Below are 12,500 nucleotides of genomic sequence, written 5' to 3'. Positions count from 1 at the left end.
TGTCTTATTATTTATAATAGAAATTGTTATCGTCTACCTCATGAGTCGTTTTCTTTTGCATAGCTGATCGTTGTTAAATGTGGAACAACAGTTTATAGCTCACTGCACATTTATGTACATAGATTATTTACTCAGTTTTTTTTTATCTTCTATCTAGTTTTTTTTCAAATTGTTTATTTTTATTTTATATTGTTTTATGGCATTCAGGATGGACGGCAAAGTAAGATTTTTATTGTTCAGGGAAACTTGTTTCCATACTGTGCAAATGACAAAGACACTTTGAATCTTGAAATGTATTATGAGAAAAAAAACTTTGGTAATTTTGTGATGTGTCATAGATTTTTATTTAAAAACGTATTTTCTGTCAGGCTTCAGTCTGCTCCTCTTCTGGTACACTACCTCTCCAGCTTTGGAGAGGTTGCACCTGAAAGAAACACAAGAACAAAATTGTAATTAAAGTTTAAAATCATTAAATTCTCTGCGTATGGTGATCAGAAACCAGCTTGGTGTCTAAGGTCCTGCAGGTGGTGGTTTTCTTCTGCAGCTGTAGACTGAGACGTTTCCTCTGATGCTTCTAGTTGAAGTTTATGATTAACTTTAAAGTCTGCTCTTTGTAAGGCTATTTAAAAAACATCTATATAAAGAAAGGGGAATTAAGCTTACCTGTGATGTTGAAGGCACCACCTGCTCCGCCCTTCTCTCATACTCCGAGCTCCTTCAGCAGTTACCATGGCAACGGCGTCTCGCGCAGACGTTTTGTTTCCCCATTCAATAGAGGCGGCGCAAGATGGCGGCCGAGTCAGACGTGAGTTTCTGTTGCTGAACAGAGTTTTTGTACTCTATCCCTCAACCGGATCGCTGTTACCTACTCTATTGCACCAAGTGGTTATGAAAAGGCCATAAACAGTCTCCGAGCCTTTTAAACACGGACTTGTATTCTTATACGTAATTAACCGCCCTCTGCCCAGGACGCACAGATCAAGCTAAGCTATTATTAGCTACACCAGCGTGCGACAGCATATGAAACATCAATCTTCGTCATCATGAAGCAAAACAAACAAGGTACCAAACGTAAAGAGAAAACACATCCTGTCCACAAAGAAGGTATGATATTCGGAGTACCTTTAAATACCAACAAGATACCGACGGGCTCGTCGGCTGCTAATGCCTCTGCCACGGCTACCGTAGCTAGTACCGAGCACGATTATGCAGCCTATGAAACCCAAGCTTTTGGTCAAGATGCCGACCTGATTCCTCTGCCAGAGTCCGCTCCTGACACTCCGCTCAAGCCAAGAGAAAAAAAACAAAAAGCTGATATCTCCTTAACAGATTTACAGAGCAACATTGTGGCGGCGATTAATGTGCGGGCGGATAACCTGGAGAGCCTGATAGCCAGAAACACCGTAAGCATCGAAGCCCTGAAGAAATCCTTTGACTTTGTCTTTGCTGAAGTAGATTCACTAAAGACTGACATGAAGGAGGTCCAAAGTGCCGGTAAAAGATTTGACCAGCAAATATCCGATTTGCAACTTAAACTTAATGAAGCTGAAAGATACGGACGGAGGTGGAACCTCAGACTCCATGGTGTACCTGAAGGGAACCCAGAAGATATCAAGACCAAAGTTACCAACATCTGCTGTACCATGATACCTGACTCTCAGCAGAAAATTATGGATGGTATTGATGTTGCCCATCGCTTTGGAAGAAGCCAAGGGGCAACAAACCGGCCCAGGACAACCATTATCCGCTTTGCAAACAGATCTACAAGAGATCTACTATGGAGAACAGCAAAGAAAAGTGAATACCTCAAGAACAACAAGCTGAGGTTCCCTGAAGACTTAACTACTGACGACAAAGCAATACGTAACAAGCTGTGGCCTTTGATTGAAGCTGCGAGAAAAGAGGGAAAAAAGGCTCACTTTGCTGGCACCCGCGTCATCATTGATGGAAAGGAGGTACGTCCAGAACAGCTTGACCGGTTCCAGATGGACACATCATCTGATGCAGCTTCCCACACTTGATCTTCCTGTGACCTCTGTCTGGACGGCATCTTCCTCTCTTTGCCCTCAAGTCTCCAGTTCTCTATGTGCGAACTCCTCACACCTTGCTGTACTCCTCACAAGAAGCAACTACTTTGCTGAAGGTCATCTGATGGCTCTTAAAGACCCTTCCTTAAGTTCCAGGTGATGTGATACCACTGTGCCTTACCAATACTGTGTTAGGAGTTAAAATGTATAAATAATGGTAAATGCTGACTTTATTCCTTATGCTCATCTCCTGAAGACCCATCCCTAAGTTCCAGGTGATCCCACTATGCCTTATCAATACTGTTATGGGAGTTGAATTCCACAAATAACGGGAAATGTTTACTTTTAGCACTTATCTATGCTTGCCTCTCCATGCTTCTTCGATTTAGGGCGACTAGTTATCTTTATTAATTCCTACCTCAGGAGGAGATTGTTTATTTGTTTGAAATTATAAAAAAAAAAAAAAAAAGAAGATCTTAACTATAAGGGATGGAGTCTGTCCTCTGTAATTTAGCAACAAAGCACTTTACTTTTCACAGCACTTGCTTTAAGTTCTTCTTAGTTACTTTGTCACTTTCTGTTCTTTATCTTAACGCCAGGGGGTTGAGACAGAATATTAAACGAAAAGCCTTATTTTTGTTTGCAAAGCAGCAAAAAACAGACTTTACCTTTTTCCAGGAAACACATTCTGTTAAGAACGACATACAGTTATGGAAAGCTCAATGGGGCAATGATTTTTGGTTATCGCATGGCTCAGAAAGAGCAGCAGGTGCTGCTATTTTAAAGAATTCCTTTAATGGAGTCGCTCTACACTCTGAATGCGACCCCAAAGGCCATTTTCTTATCTTGGTTATTAATATTAACGATACTTTTATCTTGCTTGTCAATGTGTATGGGTACAACTCTAAATGTGAGAATAATGATTTGCTTGATTTTTTGGAATCTCGTTTTTTATTTTGGCTATCTAAATATCCAAACGCCATAATTGTGTTGGGAGGGGATCTAAATGTTGCTCTAGATGGTTGTAAAGACCGGTGGCCTCCACATGCCAATTCTTCTGGGTCTACTAATTTGACTCAACTTATGCATAGATTCAGTTTAACTGACATATGGAGAGAAAAAAATCCTCATTTGAACGCATATACTTGGAGTAATAAAGCAGGGACTAGATTATCACGCATAGATTTTTGGCTTATTTCCAGTTGTCTTGATAGTAATAATATAAATGTTAATATTCTCGCTACCCCATTAACAGATCACAAAGCAATCTCAATTGTAATCTACCTAATTCCTAATGTTCGCCTCCGAAGCTCATATTGGAAATTGAACAGCTCTATTTTAAAACATGAAGCTGTGTCTGTAATGGTCCTCTCATTAATTAATCGCTTCTGGCAAAAAGCCCTAATAGAAAATTCATTTCGTAATAATTGGGAACTCCTAAAATTTGAATTATCAAAATTCTTAAGAACATATGGAAGCTCTATTGCTAAGGCTAAAAAATCTGAAGAAGAAACTTTAATTTCAGAAATTACATCGTTAACTCAGAATATACCTGAAAATTTAACTGAAAACGAACGTCAACACTTAACCAGTTTACAAAACAAATTAGATGACATTTATAGGTCAAAGGCCAAAGGTGCATTTATTAGAAGTAGAAGAAGATGGCTGGAGGAAGGAGAACAGAATACAGCCTATTTTTTTCGTCTTGAAAAATCTCATGCTAAAAACAACACAATACAAAAACTAAACATTGATGGAGGTATCACTGACGATCCAAAGAAAGTTGCTAAATATTGCTCTGAATTTTACACAAAATTATATGAATCCAAATATAATGAAAAATCTGCTTATCAGTTTCTTAGGTCACTCACAAAAACTAAACCAATTGATATTGATTTGAAAGAATCTTGTGACAAACCTTTGATGCTACAGGAAATTATATCTGCTATTGATCAGCTCAAACCCAACAAGTCTCCAGGCACGGATGGTATAACCTCAGAATTCTACAAAGCATCTTCTAAACAGCTAGCACCCTTTCTCCTCCATCTTTTCATAGAATGTATTGGTAATGAATCTCTTCCTCCTACCTTAACTCAAGGCCTCATAACTTTAATACCAAAACCAAATAAGGACTTATTACTTATTGATAATTGGCGCCCTATTTGTTTGCTAAATAATGACTACAAGATATTTGCAACGATATTTGCGAAAAGAATAAAATCTGTTCTAGATCATGTAATTGATGAGACTCAATCCGGCTTCATGAGAAACAGACACATCTCCAACAACATTAGACTAGTGTTAGACCTAATAGACTATTCAGATTTCTGCTATGATGAAAGCTTCATCCTTTTCCTAGATTTTTACAAAGCGTTTGACACGCTCGAACATAACTTCATTTTTAGTGCCTTAGAGAAGTTTGGTTATGGCTCATACTTCAGAAGGGCTATTAAAACAATGTATACAGACGGAAATTGCTCAATTAGACTACAAGCTGGAACGTCTCCTCGCTTCTCCCTTAAGCGTGGTATAAGACAGGGATGCCCCATCTCACCCTATCTCTTTTTACTTTGCTCTCAGCTTCTTACCGATTCTATAAAACTTAGTCCATTAAAGGGTATCTCAATTGCAGACAAGGAAATTGGCTGATGATACAACTTTATTTTTAAAAGATTCCTCTCAGATACCGCTATCTATTGATCTCATAAAAACTTTCTCTGCTGCTTCTGGTCTCTGTCTGAACATTAAGAAATGTGAACTGCTTGCTCTAAAACTTTGTGTCTCACCGTCTATCTGCAATATACCAGTGAAAGAAACCATTACCTATTTAGGAATTGTCATAACTAAAGATAGAGAAGCCAGATGCAATCTAAATTTTGATCCTATTATTGACAAAACCCGAAAGAAGCTTAATCAGTGGCTGCAGAGAGATTTGTCGTTGAGAGGAAGAACTTTACTAACCAAAGCTGAGGGCATTTCTCGTCTTACATACGCTGCTCTATCTCTTCAGGTGAATCAAAAGGTCTTAAAAAAGATTGATAAGATGCTGTTTAACTTTGTATGGAGGAATAAAAACCATTACATAAAAAAATCAGTGATAATGAATCCATATGATAAAGGTGGCCTTAACTTCTTAGACTTTTACACTTTAAACTATACATTTAAAATAAACTGGCTCAGACAATTCTTTAAGAGACCATCCTCAATTTGGAACTTTATACCAAATTTTATTTTCTCTAAATTAGGTGGTTTAGATTTTCTTCTTTTCTGTAATTACAAAGCTGAAAAATTACCTGCGAAACTTTCCTACTTTCACAAACAGATGCTTCTCTCATGGTCAATGATTTACAAACATAATTTCTCCCCACATAGATACTACATATGGAACAACAAAGACATCTTATTCAGAAACAAATGTTTATTCTATCCTTCCTGGTTCTCCCACAACATTCTCTTAGTCCATCAACTGTTTAACTCTGATGGATCTTTAATGACTTATGAAGAATTCACCCAAAAATATAGCATCTTACTTCCTATTAAAGAGTTTAATATTATCAGAAATGCAATCCCCAATGGAGTAATTATGCTATTTAATTCTATAGCGGGACAAAGTCAAACCTTGTTACCAATTGATCTGAACAGACTTGAAATTGGACCAATATGTTTTTCTTCTACTCGTGACAGCAATCGCCGTGTACGCTCATTGTTTCAGAGAGATGTTGTATCAGTTCCATATGTGGTAGCTTATTGGAACTCCCTTGTTGATAACCTTGATTGGGAAAAGATCTGGAACCTACCTGCCAAATACTTAATCAACAATACAACTAAGGAAGTATCTTACAAAATAATTCACAGGTTTTACCCCTCAAAAGTTTATTTACAACGATTCAAAAAAGACATTGATGTTATGTGTTCACTCTGTGAAATTTACCCTGAGGATGTATTTCATTTGTTTTGGTCATGCCCCTTATCTACTAAATTCTGGGAAGATGTCTGTACCTTTATATCTACTCATATCGAGCCTCTCTTTTCACTTTGTTTTGAGCATATATTGTTTGGCTTCACTGACTTTCCATTTGAAAAAAGTCAACACTTCTATATCATTAATCTTATTATCTATTTAGCCAAATGGCACATCCATAAATGTCGTTACACTAATCAGAAACCATTATTTCCCGTGTTTAATAATGAAGCCAAGCAATATATTATAACTATTAAAAATTCAACAAATATGAAAGCCATTAAGACCCTTAACATATGTGCTTTCTTTAATGTATTTTTATAACTGTGTGACTCTGAATTACAGCCTCTAAATGTATGTAACCCCCTGGCGGCTGTTGTTACTACAGTGTTCTATGTACATTTTTATATGCTTCAATGCTTCAATAAAAAAAAAAAGAAAAAAAAAAAATCTGATCCAATATAAGCTCATGCTGATGTGATGCTTTTCCTAATTTATTTTCAAAATGTAATGTCGCACAATCGCTACAGAATCTCCTCTGAAAAAAATCTCCTCAGTGTTTGGAATCTGAGAGATTTACAAGCCCCGCCCCTTCAAAGATCCCGCGTGCTGCTCGATACGCGATGACGACGTAACGAGGCCTCGTTTGGTCTATCACGTGACTTTTGGCATGCTGAATCAATGCTCACAACACTTCCGTGTCACATGCTCGACACGTGATCTAGCAGACGGCTCGAGCATAACATCCCTAAGCACGAGGAGGTGGAAGTTGCTTGGCGGGAGCAGCAAAATGGCGGCTGACTGATATTCGCGAATAGAAACAGACTCTGCTGTTTCTGCGGAGAAAAGACGACCTGGATGAAGCTCCGAGGATCTCGCAGCTCCGGTCTGCGGTCCGCGTGCTGCGGACAACGGGCTCCGGTCTGCGGTCCGCGTGCTGCGGACAACGGGCTCCGGTCTGCGGTCCGCGGGCTGCGGACAACGGGCTCCGGTCTGCGGTCCGCGGGCTGCGGACAACGGGCCCCTGTCTGCGGCCCGCGGGCTCCTGGAGTGGATGCTAACATGCTAACAGATGCTACATCCAGGAGCAGACTGATTGCGGCTTATCACAGTGGCTGCCGCCAGCGAGGATGTGAACCAAGAGCCGTACAGGTATGTACCGGAAATAAAGGCTTTTACACCAGACAAAGATCCCGGTTCTCTGGTCCACGTGTTTAAATCACAAGACCAGGTCTGAATCAGGAACCGGGACAATTGTAAATGTGTAAAACCACGTGAAGCCTCCTTCTGGGTCTTTTGAGTTTATTTTATTTCTGTCTCGTGATACTAACATGAAAAAGTAAAGATAAATCTACTGTGCGCAGAATAAGTGGAATTCTCTCTAAGAAGCCAGACAACAGGCTACAGGACCTCTACCTGGAAAAGCTTCCAGCTAGCTTTAGCAGAATAGCTGCTGTTTGACACAGAAATAAAACTGGAACCGTGGAAATAAAGAATCTGGACCACATATCTGGAATAAAATACGCTTTCTGCTACAGACTGATGGGGTGGGTCTGGTCCAGCAGCAGGATGACGGTCTGGCTGCTGTGTGTGCTAAAGAAAGCTTTATGGGTATGAAGGCCCACGTGTGCTCCCTTACATGTGTAAACACCAACTTCCGTTTCAAACGCCTTGCTTCGCCGGCCTCCTGCTTCCATGCGTGTTTTGCGGTGCAATGGTTAAGTCAGTTCCTCCACTAGGGGGCAGCGCTGATTCAGTCACGCAAGCTCAGTTTCAGACACCGTTTAGCAGCGGTGACGCGCCACTAGGACGTTGTTTCCGACCGCCCGACACGCCCTGAACACTCACGTGTAGTCTTTCTACAAAAGCACCACAATTTCTACAGTTGTCCTTGTCTTAATTCTTCTGCTTTTTTGTTACCTTCCTGACCCTCTTCTTCTCTGGTTTGTTTCTTTCCCTTCAGCTTCGGGTCAACTGCTCGGTGAGGCGGTTTCCACCTGCTTCTGGCTGAATTCCAGTGATTCATGTAAGGGCTGCGCAAGTAAAAGAATTTTAATCGCAATCACGATCTGGGTTTTGAACAATCATAAAAATGAAATGGTCCGATTATTTTTTTGTCCTTCAATTTGTGCTGTTTTCAAATCGAGCGCAGCTGTCATTGCAGCGCTTTGCTGCAGACTCCTCCCACTGTTGCAGACTCCTCCCACAGCCCCGACCGCTTTAGTTTTATTCAGAACGAGTTGCAGACACCTGGACACACGGGAGGCGGCGTCGCTCCTTCTCCGTCATTTTCTATGTAAACTTGTGCGAGGAAGCGAAAATCGCTGCCCTCCTCCAGCCAAGCGACAGTCGACAGTTGTGCATGTAAAATGTTGCGTTCGTGCACGCAGACGTGCACACGGGGACTTGCGACGCAACACAAAAAAATGGAAAAATGTTCAATTTTTGTGAGTTGCAACTAAATAATCCACCAGCTCCCAGAGTCACAGAGAGACAAACGTTATAAACAGAACTTTTTTCTCAATTAACACAGAGAACAATCCGGGATTTAAGAAACTCATCAACACTTTGGACAAACGGCATCACTGCTGTCTCACCACCATGTTAGTGGACTGTCTCTTTCTTCCCTGTATGATGAGTGTAGTGAGGGTGTGTGAAAGACGTGGTGACAGTCCGATGTTTCGCCACCGCTACGGACCTGTGGTAAAGCCGTATAGAAATGTCTCGCTACCTTTTATTGACGCGGATTTCAACGTGAAAATGAAACGTCTCCAGACTATTTTTTTCCAGATCACACCAGGCAGAACATTGCTGCTGGTCTGAGACAAACAATAGCTATGGGGACCTGGTGGAAAGAAACTAGTCGGCATTACTAGAGTAAACTAAACACTTCAAATGTCACCCCCCCCCCCCAAACCTACCACTTATCATCGTGATTATCATTTTTCCCATAATCGAGCAGCCCTAATTCATGTGACTCCTGGAACTCATCGTGGAGAATCTCCACCAGGCTCACACGCATCAAAACCACGCAGTTATCTGTCGCGATCAGAAGGTCCGTTGAGTCGTCCCCTGGTGGTGAATCCTCATTTCGCTGTCTCTTGGCCTTGGATGAGGAGGAGGGGGTGGATGACGATTCTGTCGTAGCACCGATCTGTCAGGCTCTGTCTTAGCGTTAGCTGCTAATGTGAGTGCTGCGGTCTTAGCGTTAGCTTCTAATGTGCTGTGGTCTTAGCGTTAGCTTCTAATGTGCTGTGGTCTTAGCGTTAGCTGCTAATGTGAGTGTTGCGGTCTTAGCGTTAGCTGCTAATGTGAGTGCTGCGGTCTTAGTGTTAGCTTCTAATGTGCTGTGGTCTTAGCGTTAGCTGCTAATGTGAGTGCTGCGGTCTTAGTGTTAGCTTCTAATGTGCTGTGGTCTTAGCGTTAGCTGCTAATGTGCTGCGGTCTTAGCGTTAGCTTCTAATGTGCTGTGGTCTTAGCGTTAGCTGCTAATGTGAGTGCTGCGGTCTTAGTGTTAGCTTCTAATGTGCTGTGGTCTTAGCGTTAGCTGCTAATGTGAGTGCTGCGGTCTTAGTGTTAGCTTCTAATGTGCTGTGGTCTTAGCGTTAGCTGCTAATGTGAGTGCTGCGGTCTTAGCGTTAGCTGCTAATGTGCTGCGGTCTTAGCGTTAGCTTCTAATGTGCTGTGGTCTTAGCGTTAGATGCTAATGTGAGTGCTGTGGTCTTAGCGTTAGATGCTAATGTGAGTGCTGGGGTCTTAGCGTTAGCTGCTAATGTGAGTGCTGCGGTCTTAGCGTTAGCTGCTAATGTGAGTGCTGCGGTCTTAGCGTTAGCTGCTAATGTGAGTGCTGCGGTCTTAGTGTTAGCTTCTAATGTGCTGTGGTCTTAGCGTTAGATGCTAATGTGAGTGCTGCGGTCTTAGCGTTAGCTGCTAATGTGAGCTTTAATACGCTGCTAAATAGTTTACAGGGGAATGTAATCCACACTGTTGAATGAAAACATTCGAATGTGACATCATCTCGGCAGGAGAAGCCGATTGGACGGAGGCGGCACTGGAACCCAGGTGTGTCTATATGCTAAGCTCCCGCCGAGCCTCGGTAAGTCACGTGAGAGTAGGGTCACGTTACCGGAAATGAGGGCGTAAAAAAATTGATCCTTAAGTTTTATGAATCGATATTGGATTTATTTATTTGGATCGATTGAAGTCGCTGATTAAATTTTTTATTTATTTTATTTTTTTAAACCCAGTCCGTGTCAGCCGTTCAAACCATCCGTTCATCGGGAAAAGTGGAAGCCACAACTTCCTGCTTCATCCTTGCCGATGTGCTGAGAACACGATCCAGACTTGGGTCCAGTTAGTCGCTCTACCAGCCTGACACTGAACAGGTAGACAGGTGTGATCATCTGGACCAATCAGCTGCTGTGTTTGAGTCCCGTGATCTAATAGCTGATGGATGGCAGCCATGATGTTTCCATTCTGTCACTGTTTCCATGGAGATGAGCCTGTTTGTGACGTCGTTTCTCATCTTTCTCAGCAGTGATTGGTTAATGGATCACCTGGTCTTGGCCCCTCTCCTCCATCTGGCCCCACCCCTCCTGAGCTGACTGCAGGTAAGTCCAGGTGTGTGTGTGTGAGCTGTTACTCTGTCTGGTATGATGTAATAAAAGGCCGACTGAAGCCCCACCCCCTGCAGTCTGTTCACACGGGCGGGGCTGTGACATAATCGGACTGAAGCGTGTTCTGACCCGGTCAGTTCTGGTTTTGGTTTTGGTTCTGTGCTCCATATTGTTCCTAACCAGATGTCTCTGTCCCTCAGGTAACCTCCACAGAGCTCCGACGGTGACCTGCCGACTCACAGGTGAGACCGTGGTATTAGCCAGTGGGCGGGGCCAGCCGCAGTGTATGCTGGGAGATGATGTAAACAAAAGGCCGAATTGTAGTGCCGCCGCCGAGCAGTGAGTTCTGAGAGCGTGGCGCGCTGACAAAGACCGACCGAAGCGTAGTGCTGATCCCAGACCAGCTGACTGGCCCGCGGTCACATGACCCACACAGAGCGGATGTTCTGGTTGCTGCAGGCTGGCGTTCTGCCCAGCAGCACCTCCAAGGCTCCGCTGGACCTGGAGCTCTTAACTGGCTCCCTAAAACCAGCTGGGTGGTCCAGACTGGTTCCTTCATCTCCAGGTTTAATCCAGGCTTTTCTCTCTACTGGCTCAGACGCTGCACGCTCGCCCTGCTGGGCTCAGACAACCTTGATCGGCTGCAGCTCCACCTCTAACCGGCCCTAAAAACCAGAGCACTACTCCGGGCTTCGCCTCATTGGCTGCCCGTTCGTTCTGGAGGCCATTTTAAATGATTATCCGTTCCCACCGTCCCCTGCCCTCTGGCCAGCAGGCCGTCCCTTTTAACCTCTCAACCAGGAGGACACGGCCTGTAGCTGGACCCAGACTGGAACCAGCTCCCTCCACGTCCTCAGGAGGCGTCTTCACTGGGTTTTAATCGCTGCTCAAAACGCGTGTTTTTAGCACTAGATGTTGGTTTATGTGATTTTCTTTCTCTGCTTATTTTACTGTTTTATTGGCTGATCTTATGTTCTTTTGCAGCGGGATGAATGGCCGCGACGGCGGGATGAACGGCCGCGACGACGGGATGGACGACTGCGTCGCCGCGACGGCAGGATGAATATAATTTATTTGGTCGCTAATAACCTTCTGCTCCCTCTTCAGCCCAGTAGTTCAGTAAAAACAAATCAGCTGCTGGTTTGACTCAAACTAACTTTATTACGAGAAAAGCAGACAAACACCAACGAAGAAGACGACAACCAATTTGTGTTTGAGCGGGGATGAACGAGCACTGTGATTGGCTAATGTGTGGAAAGAGGCGGGTCTTGGGGGAATTTATTATTCCTCAGTGTTGCCAGCGTAGCGACTTTGTGGTTGTATTCAGCGACTTTGTGGTTGTATTTAGTGACTTTGTGGTTGTATTTAGGGACTTTGTGGTTGTATTCAGCGACTTTGTGGTTGTATTTAGTGACTTTGTGGTTGTATTTAGTGACTTTGTGGTTGTATTTAGCGACTTGGTGGCTGTATTTAGGGACTTTGTGGCTGTATTTAGCGACTTTGTGGTTGTATTTAGTGACTTTGTGGTTGTATTTAGTGACTTTGTGGTTGTATTTAGGGACTTTGTGGCTGTATTTAGCGACTTTGTGGTTGTATTTAGCGACTTTGTGGCTGTATTTAGCGACTTTGTGGTTGTATTTAGCGACTTGGTGGCTGTATTTAGCGACTTGGTGGCTGTATTTAGCGACGTTGTGGCTGTATTTAGCGACTTTGTGGTTGTATTTAGCGACTTTGTGGTTGTATTTAGTGACTTTGTGGTTGTATTTAGCGACTTTGTGGTTGTATTTAGCGACTTGGTGGTTGTATTTAGCGACGTTGTGGCTGTATTTAGCGACTTTGTGGTTGTATTTAGCGACTTTGTGGTTGTATTTAGCGACTTTGTGGTTGTATTTAGCG

At 42.9% G+C, this 12,500-nt stretch overlaps 1 protein-coding gene across 6 annotated transcripts; it reads left to right on the top strand.

Annotated features, from left to right (window-relative positions):
• The first annotated feature begins 790 nt into the window (after positions 1-790).
• LOC121643932 lies at positions 791-12,192 on the top strand. 6 transcript variants are annotated; one of them, XR_006011195.1, is made up of 6 exons: positions 6,721-7,140; positions 7,952-8,014; positions 10,236-10,373; positions 10,523-10,598; positions 10,805-10,846; positions 11,589-12,192. XR_006011195.1 is itself a non-coding variant. In XM_041991559.1 (4 exons), exon 1 carries the CDS (start codon positions 1,044-1,046, stop codon positions 2,019-2,021), a length of 978 nt encoding a protein of 325 aa, XP_041847493.1. In that variant the 5' UTR covers positions 791-1,043; the 3' UTR covers positions 2,022-2,183; positions 10,526-10,598; positions 10,805-10,846; positions 11,589-12,192. The 6 variants fall into 6 exon arrangements, 1 of the variants encoding a protein (XP_041847493.1); XR_006011192.1 differs by lacking the exon at positions 10,236-10,373 and having other exon boundaries at positions 6,725-7,140; positions 10,526-10,598; XR_006011193.1 differs by lacking the exon at positions 10,236-10,373 and having other exon boundaries at positions 6,725-7,140.
• The last annotated feature ends 308 nt before the right edge of the window (positions 12,193-12,500 follow it).

The sequence above is a fragment of the Melanotaenia boesemani genome, chromosome 8 (assembly GCF_017639745.1).
Source record: "Melanotaenia boesemani isolate fMelBoe1 chromosome 8, fMelBoe1.pri, whole genome shotgun sequence".
NCBI lineage: Eukaryota > Metazoa > Chordata > Actinopteri > Atheriniformes > Melanotaeniidae > Melanotaenia > Melanotaenia boesemani.
The sequence above is the reverse complement of the archived record's forward strand: the minus strand, read 5'-3'. Positions and strand labels throughout refer to the sequence as shown.

What these genes read in the sequence shown, in the direction of transcription:
- LOC121643932 (XM_041991559.1), top strand. Translation starts at nt 1,044, where the DNA reads ATGAAGCAAAACAAACAAGGTACCAAACGTAAAGAGAAAACACATCCT.